This window comes from Plutella xylostella, chromosome 10 (assembly GCF_932276165.1).
Source record: "Plutella xylostella chromosome 10, ilPluXylo3.1, whole genome shotgun sequence".
Classification (NCBI taxonomy): domain Eukaryota; kingdom Metazoa; phylum Arthropoda; class Insecta; order Lepidoptera; family Plutellidae; genus Plutella; species Plutella xylostella.
In genome coordinates this window covers 907,611-921,928 of record NC_063990.1, presented here as the reverse complement: position 1 = coordinate 921,928, position 14,318 = coordinate 907,611, and the positions used below count along the sequence as shown (strand labels likewise).

Genomic DNA, 14,318 nt, shown 5'->3' with positions numbered 1-14,318 from the left:
TAAACACTCACGCCCTAATACCTGACTGGTTAGGCAATCGTACACTGCTGCTCCTTAGGTACTTCCTTTTATATTGGGATACATTATGAAGAAACCCATATTAAGTAGGCAATTAGGTGTTTTTTTTTTCTATGTATTTCTGGTATATATTATTATGTTGTATATTGATGCATTTTTAGGATAGTTTTTTTGATATTATGTAATAATTTATACTTATAACAAATAAACGGACCAGTGAATAATTATGAATCCATGGACAATATAACAAAACTATCACACGGTTACGGTACACAAAACTTAAAAAAATACAGGTAAATTGAGAACTCCTGCTTTGAAGTTGGTAGTAAATATAGGCATGTTGCGGTTGCTCCGCCGGGCGCGGCCTCATTCTGCTGTTAATTGGCAAACAGCTAGGGACAGACTTAAGCAATTATCTATGGAATTGCCAATCGGCGAGGGCACCCTGTAGTGTCGCTGGTAACTAAGCGGATAGTGTTTTTTTTTTCATGTAAGTATACTTACTTGTATCTATGGTACAATTATGAAACTAATTTGATCAATCGATTTATTAGATCATTATATATTTCCTGTAATTCAAATAATGTGTAAATGTAACATTAAATTGTAAAATTAAAAATGTCGTACAATATTTAGTGGCAATTTCTCCATAGTCGGTTATCTAACCGACATACATTGATTTATAAATTAAACGTCATCTCCATATAAAATTCATGACAGATGTGTCAAAAGTCAACCACTACTCCCTAGTTATGCTCTAACCGACTATGGAGAAATTGGCCCTTAACCGTTTAATTGTCAGATTAACGTAAAAATATTATTAGTCGCAAATTTTGTTTCCGCATCCCAACAATTTCAAGATGCTGCGTGCAACTGACCGTAGATTTACACCTAATGGCGGAATTCCCATGAGAAAACCTTATAATGCGAAGCGAAGCCTGCGGGAAAAACTTACGTTGATATAAAATCATATAAGCCATACATGTATACAAGTATAATAAATAAGATACCTTATAATATTTATAAAACTAAGCCTTCGTCAGAAAAATAATGAGTTCAATCATAATACATCAAAAGTGTAGATACTTGTGTCGGTGCTACAGAACTATCAAACATTCCTCCAGTCCGGCGGGATCCGGCTTTCTGCTAAATAATTATCTCTCTATACGTGATAGTCGATAGTCGAGGGCCTTTCCAGTAATTATTTTCATATATCATATTATTTTCCTCATAGTTGTCGGATGTTGGTAAATGCAGGGTGAGAATTTGTCAGTGATTAAACAGTGGTGGTGGTGGTTGTGAGAGGCGTGGTGGCGAGGATCTCGGCTCTCATTCGAAAGGCCGTGGGTTCAAATCCTGGCATGAACCAATTAATTGTTTAGAAATAAGGACTTAAAGTACCATTACGTCCTCTTAGTAAAAAAAATTATATCATCCTTTAAATTGACTTTAGAATAGAATAGAATACAATAGAAAAATGACTTAAGTTTAGTTATAACCAAATTTTATAAGTAAACTATAGCCATTTTAAGAATTGAAAGTTATTAGAAAACAAATCAGTATTCCAGCCGCAACGCCGCGCATATTTATTTATTATGAAGACAATATTCAATAACGCTGCGATATTATCTCAATTATGGCATAACATTAATCTATCAGTGTACGAAACAAACATGGGTATTTTCCAAGCGTTCCTAATAAAAATAATTCATCGTAATTTTTGTGAGCACAGACAAAATATTATGACTTTTCTTAGGATTTATATTTATTTAGAAATGACAAAGTGACTACTTTATTTTATTACGAATAAAATATACATAAGGTATGATTGAAGCTTTTGCAAAGAGACCAACTTCTTTATAAAATAATCAGGAGTTAATTGTTTTAATCGAGTAGTTTCCCATGTTTATTTATTTATTTAAATAAGGAACACCAGCAGTTAACACAATAAACAAGTTTAAAAATAAGGTTGGCAACTATCACAGAGCCTTTCGTCTTTCGTATATACCTATAATATACACATAAATATCATTTTTTTTACACATACCCCGTCAAGATTTTGAAGTAAAGAATTGTGGAAGCCTGCACATATTATATTATATTCATAAATAAATCAACAGAATCTTTTCTCCGCTTCAGGGCGTGCGAAAATGAATTAACTTTTCCAATTGAGTCGACCATGACTTATTAGGGTTCCTCAGCTACAAGTGGCGAGCCCCTCCGCACGACTCGGCTTCCTCACAGACACGGAGGGTTCCGTCTTCATCTTATCAACTGAGGGCCTTGACGTCTAATTTTAACTTGTATTCATAGCTGTTGGAGATAAAGAAGCAATGAATTAAATGTGGCCGATAGATGAGTGGGAGTAGGAAGAAATATTGATAGGTCTACTATCAGAGTGAGTTAGAGTTAAATAAGTGGCTGCCATTTTAATATTGTTTTTTTATTTAGCGTTATACCTCTGATATTTATTAATTGATATACACTTGATTGTACACAAAAGCACAAGTATTACACCAAAGATTGTAAAACATACTCAGTTAGCGCACAAAGGCGGACATACTTCTTCTACTCAGAGGAGGTATTTTATCCAATGAACAACTCTATGTATTGCAAAACACTTTCATGCGAAATTCAGCTACTTTGTACTTATGCCATTTCCATATTTGCTACACAATACAATATCTCCAAATGTTCCCAACAACTTCTCGTTTCATCCTCAATTCCTTTATGTAACGAGCTAGGGCTTAGTCTCTCCGTGTCACCGGAATACTAAGTAATCAAGAAGATTTCCCTGGCAACCCAACTAAATTTGCCACTCCACTGCGCTGAACGAAACTTGCTACCAAAATTCAACAACTCAATTTGGCCGAGCTACACTGAACCGTGTATGTTTCTTTGACGCTACAGACATTAATTCAAGCGCATAAATGCCGCCTTGTTATGTGAATATTAAACAGAATAAAGGCAAGCTATTTTGAACCGTAACTATATATAGTGTAAAGCCTGTTTTGGAGTAGAAAACGTTAGGTGATAGGCGAAATGAAGTGTGCGTTTCCATTTCAGACCCGGGGATATTAGACTATAATCTACATCTAAAACCTTTATTATCTATTTAAAAAATAACTGTTAAGTAAGTACAGATTCCTCTAACCACTTGTTGCTATTTATACGTCCGTTACGTTTTGTATCAGTATTTCAAAATATTTTATCATAAAATAACAACAGAATATTATTATAAAAACCAGCTGTTTAAGGTCATCGGACCCACGTAGTCGAGAATTCATTCACCCCATCCTTTCTACAAAGTATAAGATTTTGAAATCATATTCTCAGCTGGTTAACCGTACGGTTAGATCGTCTGAGGCGAAGTGAATATTTAATACAGGTATATGTAAATAATATACATGTTGAATTGTGGATATAATGTTGGGAACCTTTGTTGTACCCAATTAATAGCAAATGCTCAGTAACGTAAACCCACCACCATGTTCAGTCTGGGGTTTCATATTAATTAATGTAACCGATTGGGTTTCAGGCGACCCACCCGACTGTTGACCCTGAGTCTAACGCTTTACGGTGGTAATCAAACGTCAACGTCCGTTTTTCAGATTCAGATTCAGGTTTATCATTAATCAAACGTATGATTTTACAATTATTATTATGGATTGTCCAGGTAGGGCGTCTTCCATCATTTCACAAGGGCAAGGACTCGTTCACTGAGAACTTACAAATTGAGAAACTTTTGTAGTTGGCCAACCCTGACACTATGAAAAGCAACTGAGATTTCATAGTTGGTACCATAGTAACGTTGTTAACTTAGGCACTAGCTGGAAATAAGGGGTATGTACTAAGGTTCCACTCGAGAGCCACGTACAGGCGGGTCACTCTATATGACGAAAAACAAAGATCTGAGCGCTGCTGCGCGAGCCACGACTTTATCTCGTTGTATTAAACGTGCCGATTGCACGACAGCTCGCGTTCGTTTGTTTTTCGTCAGTATATAGAGTAGCCCTCCAGGAACTTCGCTCAATCTCAGAATAGAATAGAATAGAATAGAATAGAAGTACTTACTCTGGTGCGCGCGCGCGTGCCCTGCTGGTAGTCGGAGCCGTAGCCGCGGCCCTGCAACAAAAATGCCATCTATGTAGCGCAATCACATTATATCAGTTTATAATATGTACAAACGGGTTAAGACACAATACAATGACTCACGAATTTTGGAAGAAAATTTCGGTAAAATACAAAAACAGGATGTTTCTCCATAGTAAAAATTCACGTGACCAACATAATTTTTATGGGAAAATGATTTTTTTTTCGCGAATTCTGAAATTCTGATTTCTTTTCGGGCTTAGATATAACATGCTGCGCATGTAGGTTTCAGCTTAGTATACCCTTTTTGCAACACCCTGTATAATACGCTCTGGTGTGTTAAAAAGTTATGCTAACAAAACAATAAATACCTATCTAAATGTAAATCTTTAGTCCTAGCTATCATTTCAGCAGCCTCAACCTTACAGTTAAACATGAATAAAGCATAACTTGTAAAATAAACACAGTATTCACAAGAAAATTACCAACCGCGACGGGTTACCAACCAACTTAAAGCTCGTAACACGGAAACGCAAAACCGCTAACGTCTTCACAGAACAAATCTGACATCTGCAAAACCATAACCGACACCGTAATAGGACCCCGACAACCGTAAAATTATAGAAGACGCTCGCAATTAAAACTTTAACAGACCTATTCTGAAACTTAGCCGCCCCAGCGTGCCGCTAGTTGGTTACAACTAGTAGGTAGTGTTGCAACTGTTCAAGAGCTTGCTTTAATCCTATGCGTGATATTTGGGGCTGATTTAAATAATATATTATACTTAAAAACATTTGTCATTCGTCACAAACTGTAAATGTTATCTATTCAGGCAATAAATAACGAAACACATCTTAGAAAACCACTCCTAAAAATCTACTAATAATTATTTAAAGTATGTAAGCGTGAAAGTTTTTAAGTAAGGCTGTTTGTAACTCTATCACGGGAAAACGTCTGATTCATTTTTTAATAAATTCGGCATGTAGTAATCCAATACCCTGGATTCGATCGAAAGTCTCATGCCGCAGCAGTGGGGATGTGATGGATTGTGGTGATGATGATGACGTGATATATGAATCGTAAATATCAATTTACCTACATGATTTATTGAAACTTAAAATATATAGTGCGTGTTTTTTTTTTAAATACATAGAAAAACATAATGAAATATTATACAAATAGCCCGCCCCTGGACGCACCCGACCCAAAGGTTCCCATCCCATGATATTTACCTACTATACGTAAATATGAGTTCACTCAATGTATTGCTTTCCAAAACCCTCCACTTTAAGACGCTGCACTGTAGCACCGACCGACTCAGTGGCCTCTAACTAGCACCCAGTCTTCATTTCAATTAGAGATAAAGTGGGGATTAGCGGCTAGTGGTCGCGGCAACTTGCCAGCACACATGCTTGTGGTCGGTGGACAGCGCCGCTAACTTGTTACATTTACATGTGGTAGGTGGAAGGCTTTTGTACTTGGTAAATAAAGAGTAGGTGGGGTGACCGGGGTTTTAAGGTAGGCGTCAGACTTTCGGTATCGTTCGTATCGTACGAAATGGATTGTCATATATGAATGGAGAAACGGCCTGAAGTACGCACTTGTGTGAATTTCTGTACAAAGAACACTGAATGCGCATTCTGTTGCGTACGATACTGCACAGTGCACAGCCGAAGATGGGTACGGTGGCCTGCGCCTAAAAGTATACAGGCGGAGTTTTTAAAATAGCGATCTCAAGCTCACATGCTGCTCAAGCACATCCACATAAACACCACTGCTACACACATCACACACAACACGTCCCCAGATTTATAACAGATGTAGCTGGCCCCTTCATCATCAGGGATCGCTATTTTAAAAATTCCGCCTGTATACTTTTAGGCGCAGGCCACCGTACATGTGAAGTGCTTTGCTCTTCTTCTTCTTCTTCTTCTTCTTCTTCTTCTAGTGCCTCTCCACTACTGGAGGTTGGCGGTCAGCTCTGCACACTTCAGGAGTGAGAGAATGGACGGGAGTGGCCAGCGTAGAACAGCTGATGCGCTTGGCGAAGAATAGAGAGGAATGTGCTTTACCCAGTGGTACATAATAGTACCTAATAGCTGAAATATTAGGAAAACACGCATAGCATAGTAATTTTCTGTATCCATTCTCTTTATAGGAACACTTTTGTATACCTAGATAAGATACATATTAGTCCCGGACGACATAATATAACACCAACGGAAAAATCTGTGTGATCCCAACAGTAACATCAGTTACAATATTTTTCTTGAAGGCACTTTATAAAATTATAATTATGAATGATACATATGAATAATAAACTATCTGACTAAAATAAATGTTATGTCACACCTACATTACTTTCGAAAAAACTTAACATTGTGGTGAAACCGAGAAAAACCAACGTAAAAAAGTTATTTTTTAATACTTCCTAGACTTTTTTGTTCACAACTGTGCTATTTTACTCGCAACTGTGGAGCGACGTAAAAAAATAAAAAATCAAGTTTAAAATAATGTTCATGAAATGAACAAGCTAAGTTGAAAATCGGCGAGTGCGGTCGTTCCATAATTTTAATGTGAAATCTGGTGAAGTAACTGGGAAATTAAGTTTGTTCAAGACTTCTCCCGTTTTTCAACAAAACTAGTTAATTGGTCCGGCAAGCTAAGTATTTAGTACACCTATTACTTTGAGGTGCAAACACACTCAATTAAAGATAATTATACTTAAATGGGCATCGGTGAATTTGTATTAAAGTCAAAATAAATTCTGAGAAACTTACAAAGGTCCACATTAGTAAAAGGATCCCTATTTGGTTTGAAATTGATTGTGACCGAGAGAGCCTTTTTGATCAACTCACTTAATTTTTTGATAAGTTTCGCTATACTCATTCTGACTACGCTGTAGCTAAGAGACCTAAAGGACGGGCTACAAAGCAGCATAGTACTATACGTAAATAATGTGGTAGTATGGTATAGTAATATATGTGTATACCTACATAATATTATGATAAATCTGAATTACAATTATTCCATGCAGGGTTCGTATTAGTAACATGAAATTTTCATGCAAAATAATTTATCTCCATTTAAAACCCGTCAACAAACTTTGAAAAATGCTTATCCCACCTACTTATGTTTGTTGAAAAATATAATACTGGAACAAGTTTATTTAAATCCTACACATAACTTAAAGTGGCTCTTATTTCTATCGCAATACGATCTATTTCAGCGCAGGTGAACGTGATGTTCCACGTTCGAAAATTCGCTTTTGTTCAACCTCCTTTTGTTCGTACAATGCGTGTAGGATATAGTCTCGGCCATTTTGTGCTGACCCCGCATCCCTCTCACATTTCTATAGCGAGCGAAACTTATTAAGGTGAACAAAATTGGTGGTAAAGGTCAGGATAGAATGGTCTTTGCTGAATGAAAATTGTCACTAATGAGCGAATGTGAGTCGAGTTTTATACGTGGTAGGGCATAATTTTCCTTGTTTCATTGCGGGTTGTTTGATTTATGAAAACGCGTTGGATCCACTCAGGTAGTGCTGCAAAAGTTTTGAAAAGAGAATCCGAGGAACTTTATTAAACTGTCGATATAGAAAATAAAATAAGGGGGCATGAACTTCATACGTAAACGGATTGTTGCATTTTGTATGAAACAAACTTTCAGGTTATTTTACTGTACTTTATGGATAGGCCCAATAGAGTACATGTGATCATGAGTACTGAGTCTAATAACTGGATACACATACATAATTATTAATTTGATATCGCGTTTACGCTTTCCCACTGAGACAAAAATTGGTTGCAGCAGCGTATACTGTATTGAATAGACTATAGTGTATATATACCTCTGCCATTTTTGCATTACAGAGCGAACATGAGTGTGTGATATATGTATTAGTGATGTAACGAATGTGAGTTTTTGGACATTCGCGAATGCGAATGCGAATGCGAATATCTGATATCGACATTCGCGAATGCGAATGCGAATGCGAATATTCACTTTGTGTTCAAATTTGGCGTCATTTGTATGGTTTGATGGCAGTCTCGTACTGCACGAGGTACGGTCCGTTCTAGGCGCATTCCGAATCAGATTAGCCAATACCAGTTGCAGTTTTTTTTTTAAAGTAGTTACTTACCCTTTATTTATCTCGACTCATTGCGACTGTGTGCGGTTTCTGAGGGTGACTTAAACACGAAACATTTGAACGTAAAGTACGTGCTCCTTTTAATGCCCATTTTTTGCAATAATTAAATAAATAAATAATGAGAAAAAAATATTAAAATGAGAAACAATTTAAGAATATAAACATGATTACCTACTATATTCTGCATTTATTTTTGAATATTAATCAACAAATAAATCATCAGATTAAATCAAGCTTCTTTACGGAAACAATCATTTTCGAAAACCTTTAATGTGGGCCTTCTTAGGAACATAGGCACTTATCATGGCCCGATATTAATCAAGTAATTTATAAATGCTATCAAAACAAAAACCATGTTTTACCTAAAACTTAAACTTGTAATATTTGTGCAATAAAGAGTTAAATAAATAAATAAACAAAAATATGAATTTCTTTGTTAATTAGTCAATTACTATCGTTTTTAGGGTTCCGTAGGCAAAATGGCAAAAACGGAACCCTTATAGTTTCGTCATGTCCGTCTGTCCGTCTGTCCGTCTGTCCGTCTGTCACAGCCGATTTACTCGGAAACTATAAGTACTACAGTGATGAAATTTGATGGGAATATGTGTTGTATGAACCGCTACAAAAATATGACACTAAATAGTAAAAAAAAGAATTGGGGGTGGGGCCCCCCATACATGTAACTGAGGGATGAAATTTTTTTTTTCGATGTACATACCCGTGTGGGGTATCAATGGAAAGGTCTTTTAAAATGATATAAAGTTTTCTAAAAAAGATTTTTCTTAAAGTGAACGGTTTTTGAGATATCAGCTCTCAAAGTCGTAAAAAGTATGTCCCCCCCCCTCTATTTTTATAACTACGGGGTATAAAATTCTAAAAAAAATAGAGGTGATGCATGCTAATTAACTCTTTCAACGATTTTTGGTTTGATCAAAGTATCTCTTATAGTTTTTGAGATAGGTTGATTTAACTGTAATATTATATTTGCTGCTACGGAACCCTTTGTGCGCGAGCCCGACTCGCACTTGGCCGGTTTTTTTGACGTAATGGTACGGTGGTCTATCTTAGGCTTAGCAAAACTAAATCTAACTTCATTACAAAAGTCTGTAATGATATTAAAATAATAAAAATGTTCTTCTGTTCTTAACAATTTTTTAAAGTAAAAACAGTTTTTTTACTAATTCACAAAAATAAAAACAATGCTTAAATATTGGCTTTATTAGGTTTATAAAAAAATATGTTTGAATTTTTATTAATTTTATAATTACTTAAATTGGAAAGAAGATACTTAAGAGACTGTAACTACGCTTAAAGTTTAGTTTCTGTGTTTGAATATAACATAATAATAAAAATATAGCCGAAATCACTCATTGTCTCTTTCATGTTCCAAAGAAACTATGATATTGTATAGTCCTGTAAGGCCCGGGCCATCTTGGCCTTCATAGGAACAAGGCGACAAGAAGTTTGTAAAAATGAGGATGTAAATCGTAGGCTATTTTTTCTATGGCACTAACCAAACATTAGAGCGAAATTACAACTTATCCGGGCGTCTAAAAGATTGAAATTTTGAAATTGGCCATCTTAGGAATAGTGCCATCTTTGGCGCACGTAAATTATTTAAATCTATGGCTCTCTTGCTCCGACACTATATTGTCAAAATACGCTTTTTGATTGTTTAAAGAGCTTATTTATGTTTAGGTCTTATGAAACTATTAACTAAATCTATAGTTTCATTTTCCAAAGTAAATAAATATGATAAAGTAAGACTAGTAATTAAGAGGGTAACTTGTAATAAAAAAAGTTATAGATGAATGGATTTTGACTTTGTTAACCTACCATTATTTTCAAATAGTTTTTTTCTAAAAAGTACCTACTGATATTCGCAAAACATTCGCACAAAATTTTGCGAATGCGAATGCGAATGCGAATATCCAAAAAAGTGCGAATATTCGCGAATGCGAATGCGAATGCGAATATTCGTTACATCACTAATATGTATTATTTCTTTACAAAACCTATTTTTTATGTAAAAGCACGAAATATATTGATTCATACCAAGATTCGCACCCACGACCGTTCAAATAAGAGTAACGTGTGCTAACTGTTACTCCACCTTGGTTGTTAATAACGCATTATTTAACATAAGTAAACATTAATTGCACTAGCAAACAATATCAGCCGTTAGGTACCGAAGTGTCTCAAATTGTTTACGACACTAGGTGATCTAATAAAACACGGCTAAATCTCTTACTGATCTAGCCGAGGTCGTCGGACAAACATAATTAGGGACGTAATCGAATTGCGAGCGAGACAGCTAGCGTCTGGTGTCTCACTTACTCCGGCGACTAAAATGCCCTATTTCTACCGCTACACTGTCATTTTACCAGATTCAAGATTCTGGGATAATTTGGTACTGTTCGTTCGGTCATCATTTAATTAATATTTGGTAGGTAATTACTTGTGTGCCAGTGACAGTAGGTACCTATGCATAATGGGAAAACCGCAGCAGTTAATTATTTTTGGTCCATCGAATTGAAATAATTTAGATTTTACTAACCGGAACATCTCCAACTACAAATTAATTAACATATATTATTATTTAGATCATAACATAATAAGTAATAGCCGCCTTACTTTTTTTCTACGAAAATCGTATCTATGACTTTTATTATACTACTAATATATTTAGTCAATTTTGAATTCGCACCACATATAAGCACTAGTACTTACGGATTACAGATATTTTCAGAGCATTTCTGATGTTACCTACCGCGAAATTAGAGAAAAGTGCCATACAATATACTTGGCGTAGATGAATAATGGCTGAACTTAACTTCAGCTAATAAAAATAATAAAAATAATAAAAACTGAAAAACAACGAACATTAATACCTAATAATTCCCATACCGATGGACTGTTCAGGTCAAGGACGTTTTTTTAAAGAGTTCTTTTTCATATATTTTTTTATGAATTTATTGTAATATTCATACTTTACAGGCGGGTGGCTAAAATTTAGAAAGATACGGCTTTTACCATTTTGCATTTTAAGTGTTGAGTCACCCCAAATATGTAGCCGCCATTTACAAAATATTTATTGAACTATAAATCGTGACCGCAAACATATTTATGCAAAGCTGTTAAACCGAGTATAAATCTTTTAGCGTTATTGAAGATATTTTATTTGCACGTTAAAATGGCTTCATTTGCAAAACACGAAGTGAACCCGTATATTAAAATTATATCTGTGATATCTGCCGGCTTACAGAGATACATTAATCATATTGCATTTTAATACGGTGGTGGCTTTGTACAGTAAATCCAATCTGCGCTCATGCCATTTCATTTAACTAACTATTGTTTTATTACCTAAATTAAATTAATTTCAAGTAAATTCCATGGAAGAAAGAAGCCGAAATGATTCACTGGAGATGGATAAGATAGGTATACATAACAATAATTAGAAAGCAGGAGTTCTTCATTTCAAACTACGTAACAAATTAGCTAAAATTCACAATTTATAAAAGTGGAAGGAGAAATTCATTAATGAGTGTTCGAAGCATAGAACTGGGGTGTGTTCGAAGTTATTTAAGATGGCATTTAAAAGTACCTAGTACAACTTATGATAAAAAACAACACGACTAGTCAATAATCTATACATAATAATTATTTTATTCGTGATAACGATTCCACGTTTAATTAATCTAAAAGTCAATACAATCATAATTATTCTCTATCTGCAGTAACTACCAATAATACAATACCTGTAAGTAATAATATTCGACATGTAATTAAACTCACAGCAATTTAATATCGAATGCTCAACAATATGGAAAATGTAAATACGTGAAATTTTATTTTGTGTAATAAATAGGCATGCTGCTTGCTTTTGAAGCAATCATGTGTGTAAATTACATGAGATAGACTGAATTTTAATTATGTTGTTCAAGCATTTAGATTGTTCTATTCTATTCTCTGTAGGGGTGTAAGTAGGTACCTGTCTCTCTCGAGTAGAACCTTTGTGCATATATTCAAGGTCTAAACTGCCTTCCTATGCTTCAACAATTTCCCACCACGCTGGACCACTGTGGTTGGTGGGTTGACATATCTAGATGTGCTAAATCTAGATATGCAGGTTACCTCAAGATGTTTTTTCTTCACTGTAAGAGCGATGGTATACATTGTAGGTACATAAATTACAAAGAAGTCATTGGTACCTACATGTCTGATTCTAACCCGCATCACTGGGGTGAGCAACGGGTGCTTACGCGACTGAGTTACCACAGCTCCCTTTTACAATATTATTGTCTATCAAAAGACCGCATGGTCTGTTGGCGGTCATTGACTCCTCGCTATCTCTCAATATCCACTCCCGTCCATCACACAACATCACGATGTGACTCATAAAACGGTAAGGGGCACCGTGCGGTCGTTTTACTCATGAAATGCACTTCGTAAATCTTTGCGTTCGAACTGGAGACGATATTAGAGCTTTAGCGGACTTAAGGACTATAATAAATCTCTTCCACCGCAGCTTCCAATACTAAGTTATCGGATGCGGATTCTGTTGGAATTTACAGGCTATTTCTATTGAGTTATTGTTAACTGAATATTGCAGGCGATTGTGAAGATGCTCTTTTGGTCGGAATTGTCTGTGGTTTTTTGAGCTTTGTTGCTTGTTCACGGGATTTTCATTTGTAGGAGCGCCGTTTAAATGAAAAAAATATGATTACACTACTTTTCATATTTCAAGACAGCCGGTTCTATTAAAAGTTTCGTAAATACCCATGGTCGTTTCTCTTATTCAGACTACCCACCAGAAATGTTCAAAAGTAGAGAACTCAACTGTTGATTGCCAGCGATCAGGCCTGCTTTTATCAAGTGAATTTTTATGTACTTACTATAATTTTTAACATAAACTGAGCATGAGTCCTATGACGTTTGATAGAAAAATGCAACTGCCTGGCCCTTTACCTTGACAACGAACAAATGACAAATAAAATGCATGCATCATGCATCTGATACCCAGCTGTCATTTTACAAAGTTTTCATTTCATTATTTCTCTCTCTCACCTTCTGTGTGTTGACCTCCCTAGTGGAGATGCCCATCTTCTCGTGATGGCGCAGCTGCACCGGGTAGATGATCTGGTAATAGTGCGCGCCGATGTTGCGCACCAGCTCCTGGTTCTGCCGGTACTCGCGCAGCAGCCGCTCCACCTCGCCTGCGGAAGATAGCTGGTGTTAGAGGGAGATAGAATAATAAGCGGGGGATAGTAATAGGAACGAATCCTGGTGTTAGACGGAGATAGGTATATAATAATAATGGGGATGAATACTGGTGTCGGACGGCAGCCGCTCCTCCTCGCCTGCGGGAGACAGCTAATGTTAGAGGGAGATCGAATGATAGGGGATAGCTGGTGTTTGACGGAGATAGGTATTGAATAATAAGTTCTGGCGGGGGTATGATATGGGATAGCTGGTGTTAGGCGGAGATAGGTAGAGAGCCGCTCCACCTCGCCTGTGGAAGATAGCTGGTGCTAGAGGGAGATCGAATGATAGGGGATAGCTGGTGTTAGACGGAGATAGGTATAGAATAATAAGTTCTGGCGGGGGTATGATATGGGATAGCTGGTGTTAGGCGGAGATAGGTAGAGAGCCGCTCCACCTCGCCTGTGGAAGATAGCTGGTGCTAGAGGGAGATCGAATGATAGGGGATAGCTGGTGTTAGACGGAGATAGGTATAGAATAATAAATTCTGGCGGGGGTATGATATGGGATAGCTGGTGTTAGGCGGAGATAGGTAGAGAGCCGCTCCACCTCGCCTGTGGAAGATAGCTGGTGCTAGAGGGAGATCGAATGATAGGGGATAGCTGGTGTTAGACGGAGATAGGTATAGAATAATAAGTTCTGGCGGGGGTATGATATGGGATAGCTGGTGTTAGACGGAGATATGTAGAATGCTGCTCCACCTCGTCTGCGGGAAAAGCTGGTGTTAGAGGGAGATCGAATGATAGGGGATAGCTCGTGTTAGATGGAGATAGGTATTGAATAATAATTGAAC

General features: G+C 36.5%; 1 protein-coding gene across 13 annotated transcripts in view; it reads right to left on the bottom strand.

Annotated features, from left to right (window-relative positions):
- The window catches only part of LOC105382920 (disintegrin and metalloproteinase domain-containing protein 11), a 388,227-nt gene that overhangs the window by 129,434 nt on the left and 244,475 nt on the right, over positions 1 to 14,318 (bottom strand). For all 13 annotated transcript variants that reach the window (XM_048623425.1, XM_048623415.1, XM_048623418.1 and 10 more), the window contains 2 exons: positions 13,331 to 13,479; positions 4,093 to 4,143 (listed from right to left, as the gene is read on the bottom strand). In XM_048623425.1, the coding sequence (XP_048479382.1) occupies positions 4,093 to 4,143; positions 13,331 to 13,479 (200 nt within the window). The remainder of the gene's footprint in view (positions 1 to 4,092; positions 4,144 to 13,330; positions 13,480 to 14,318) is intronic.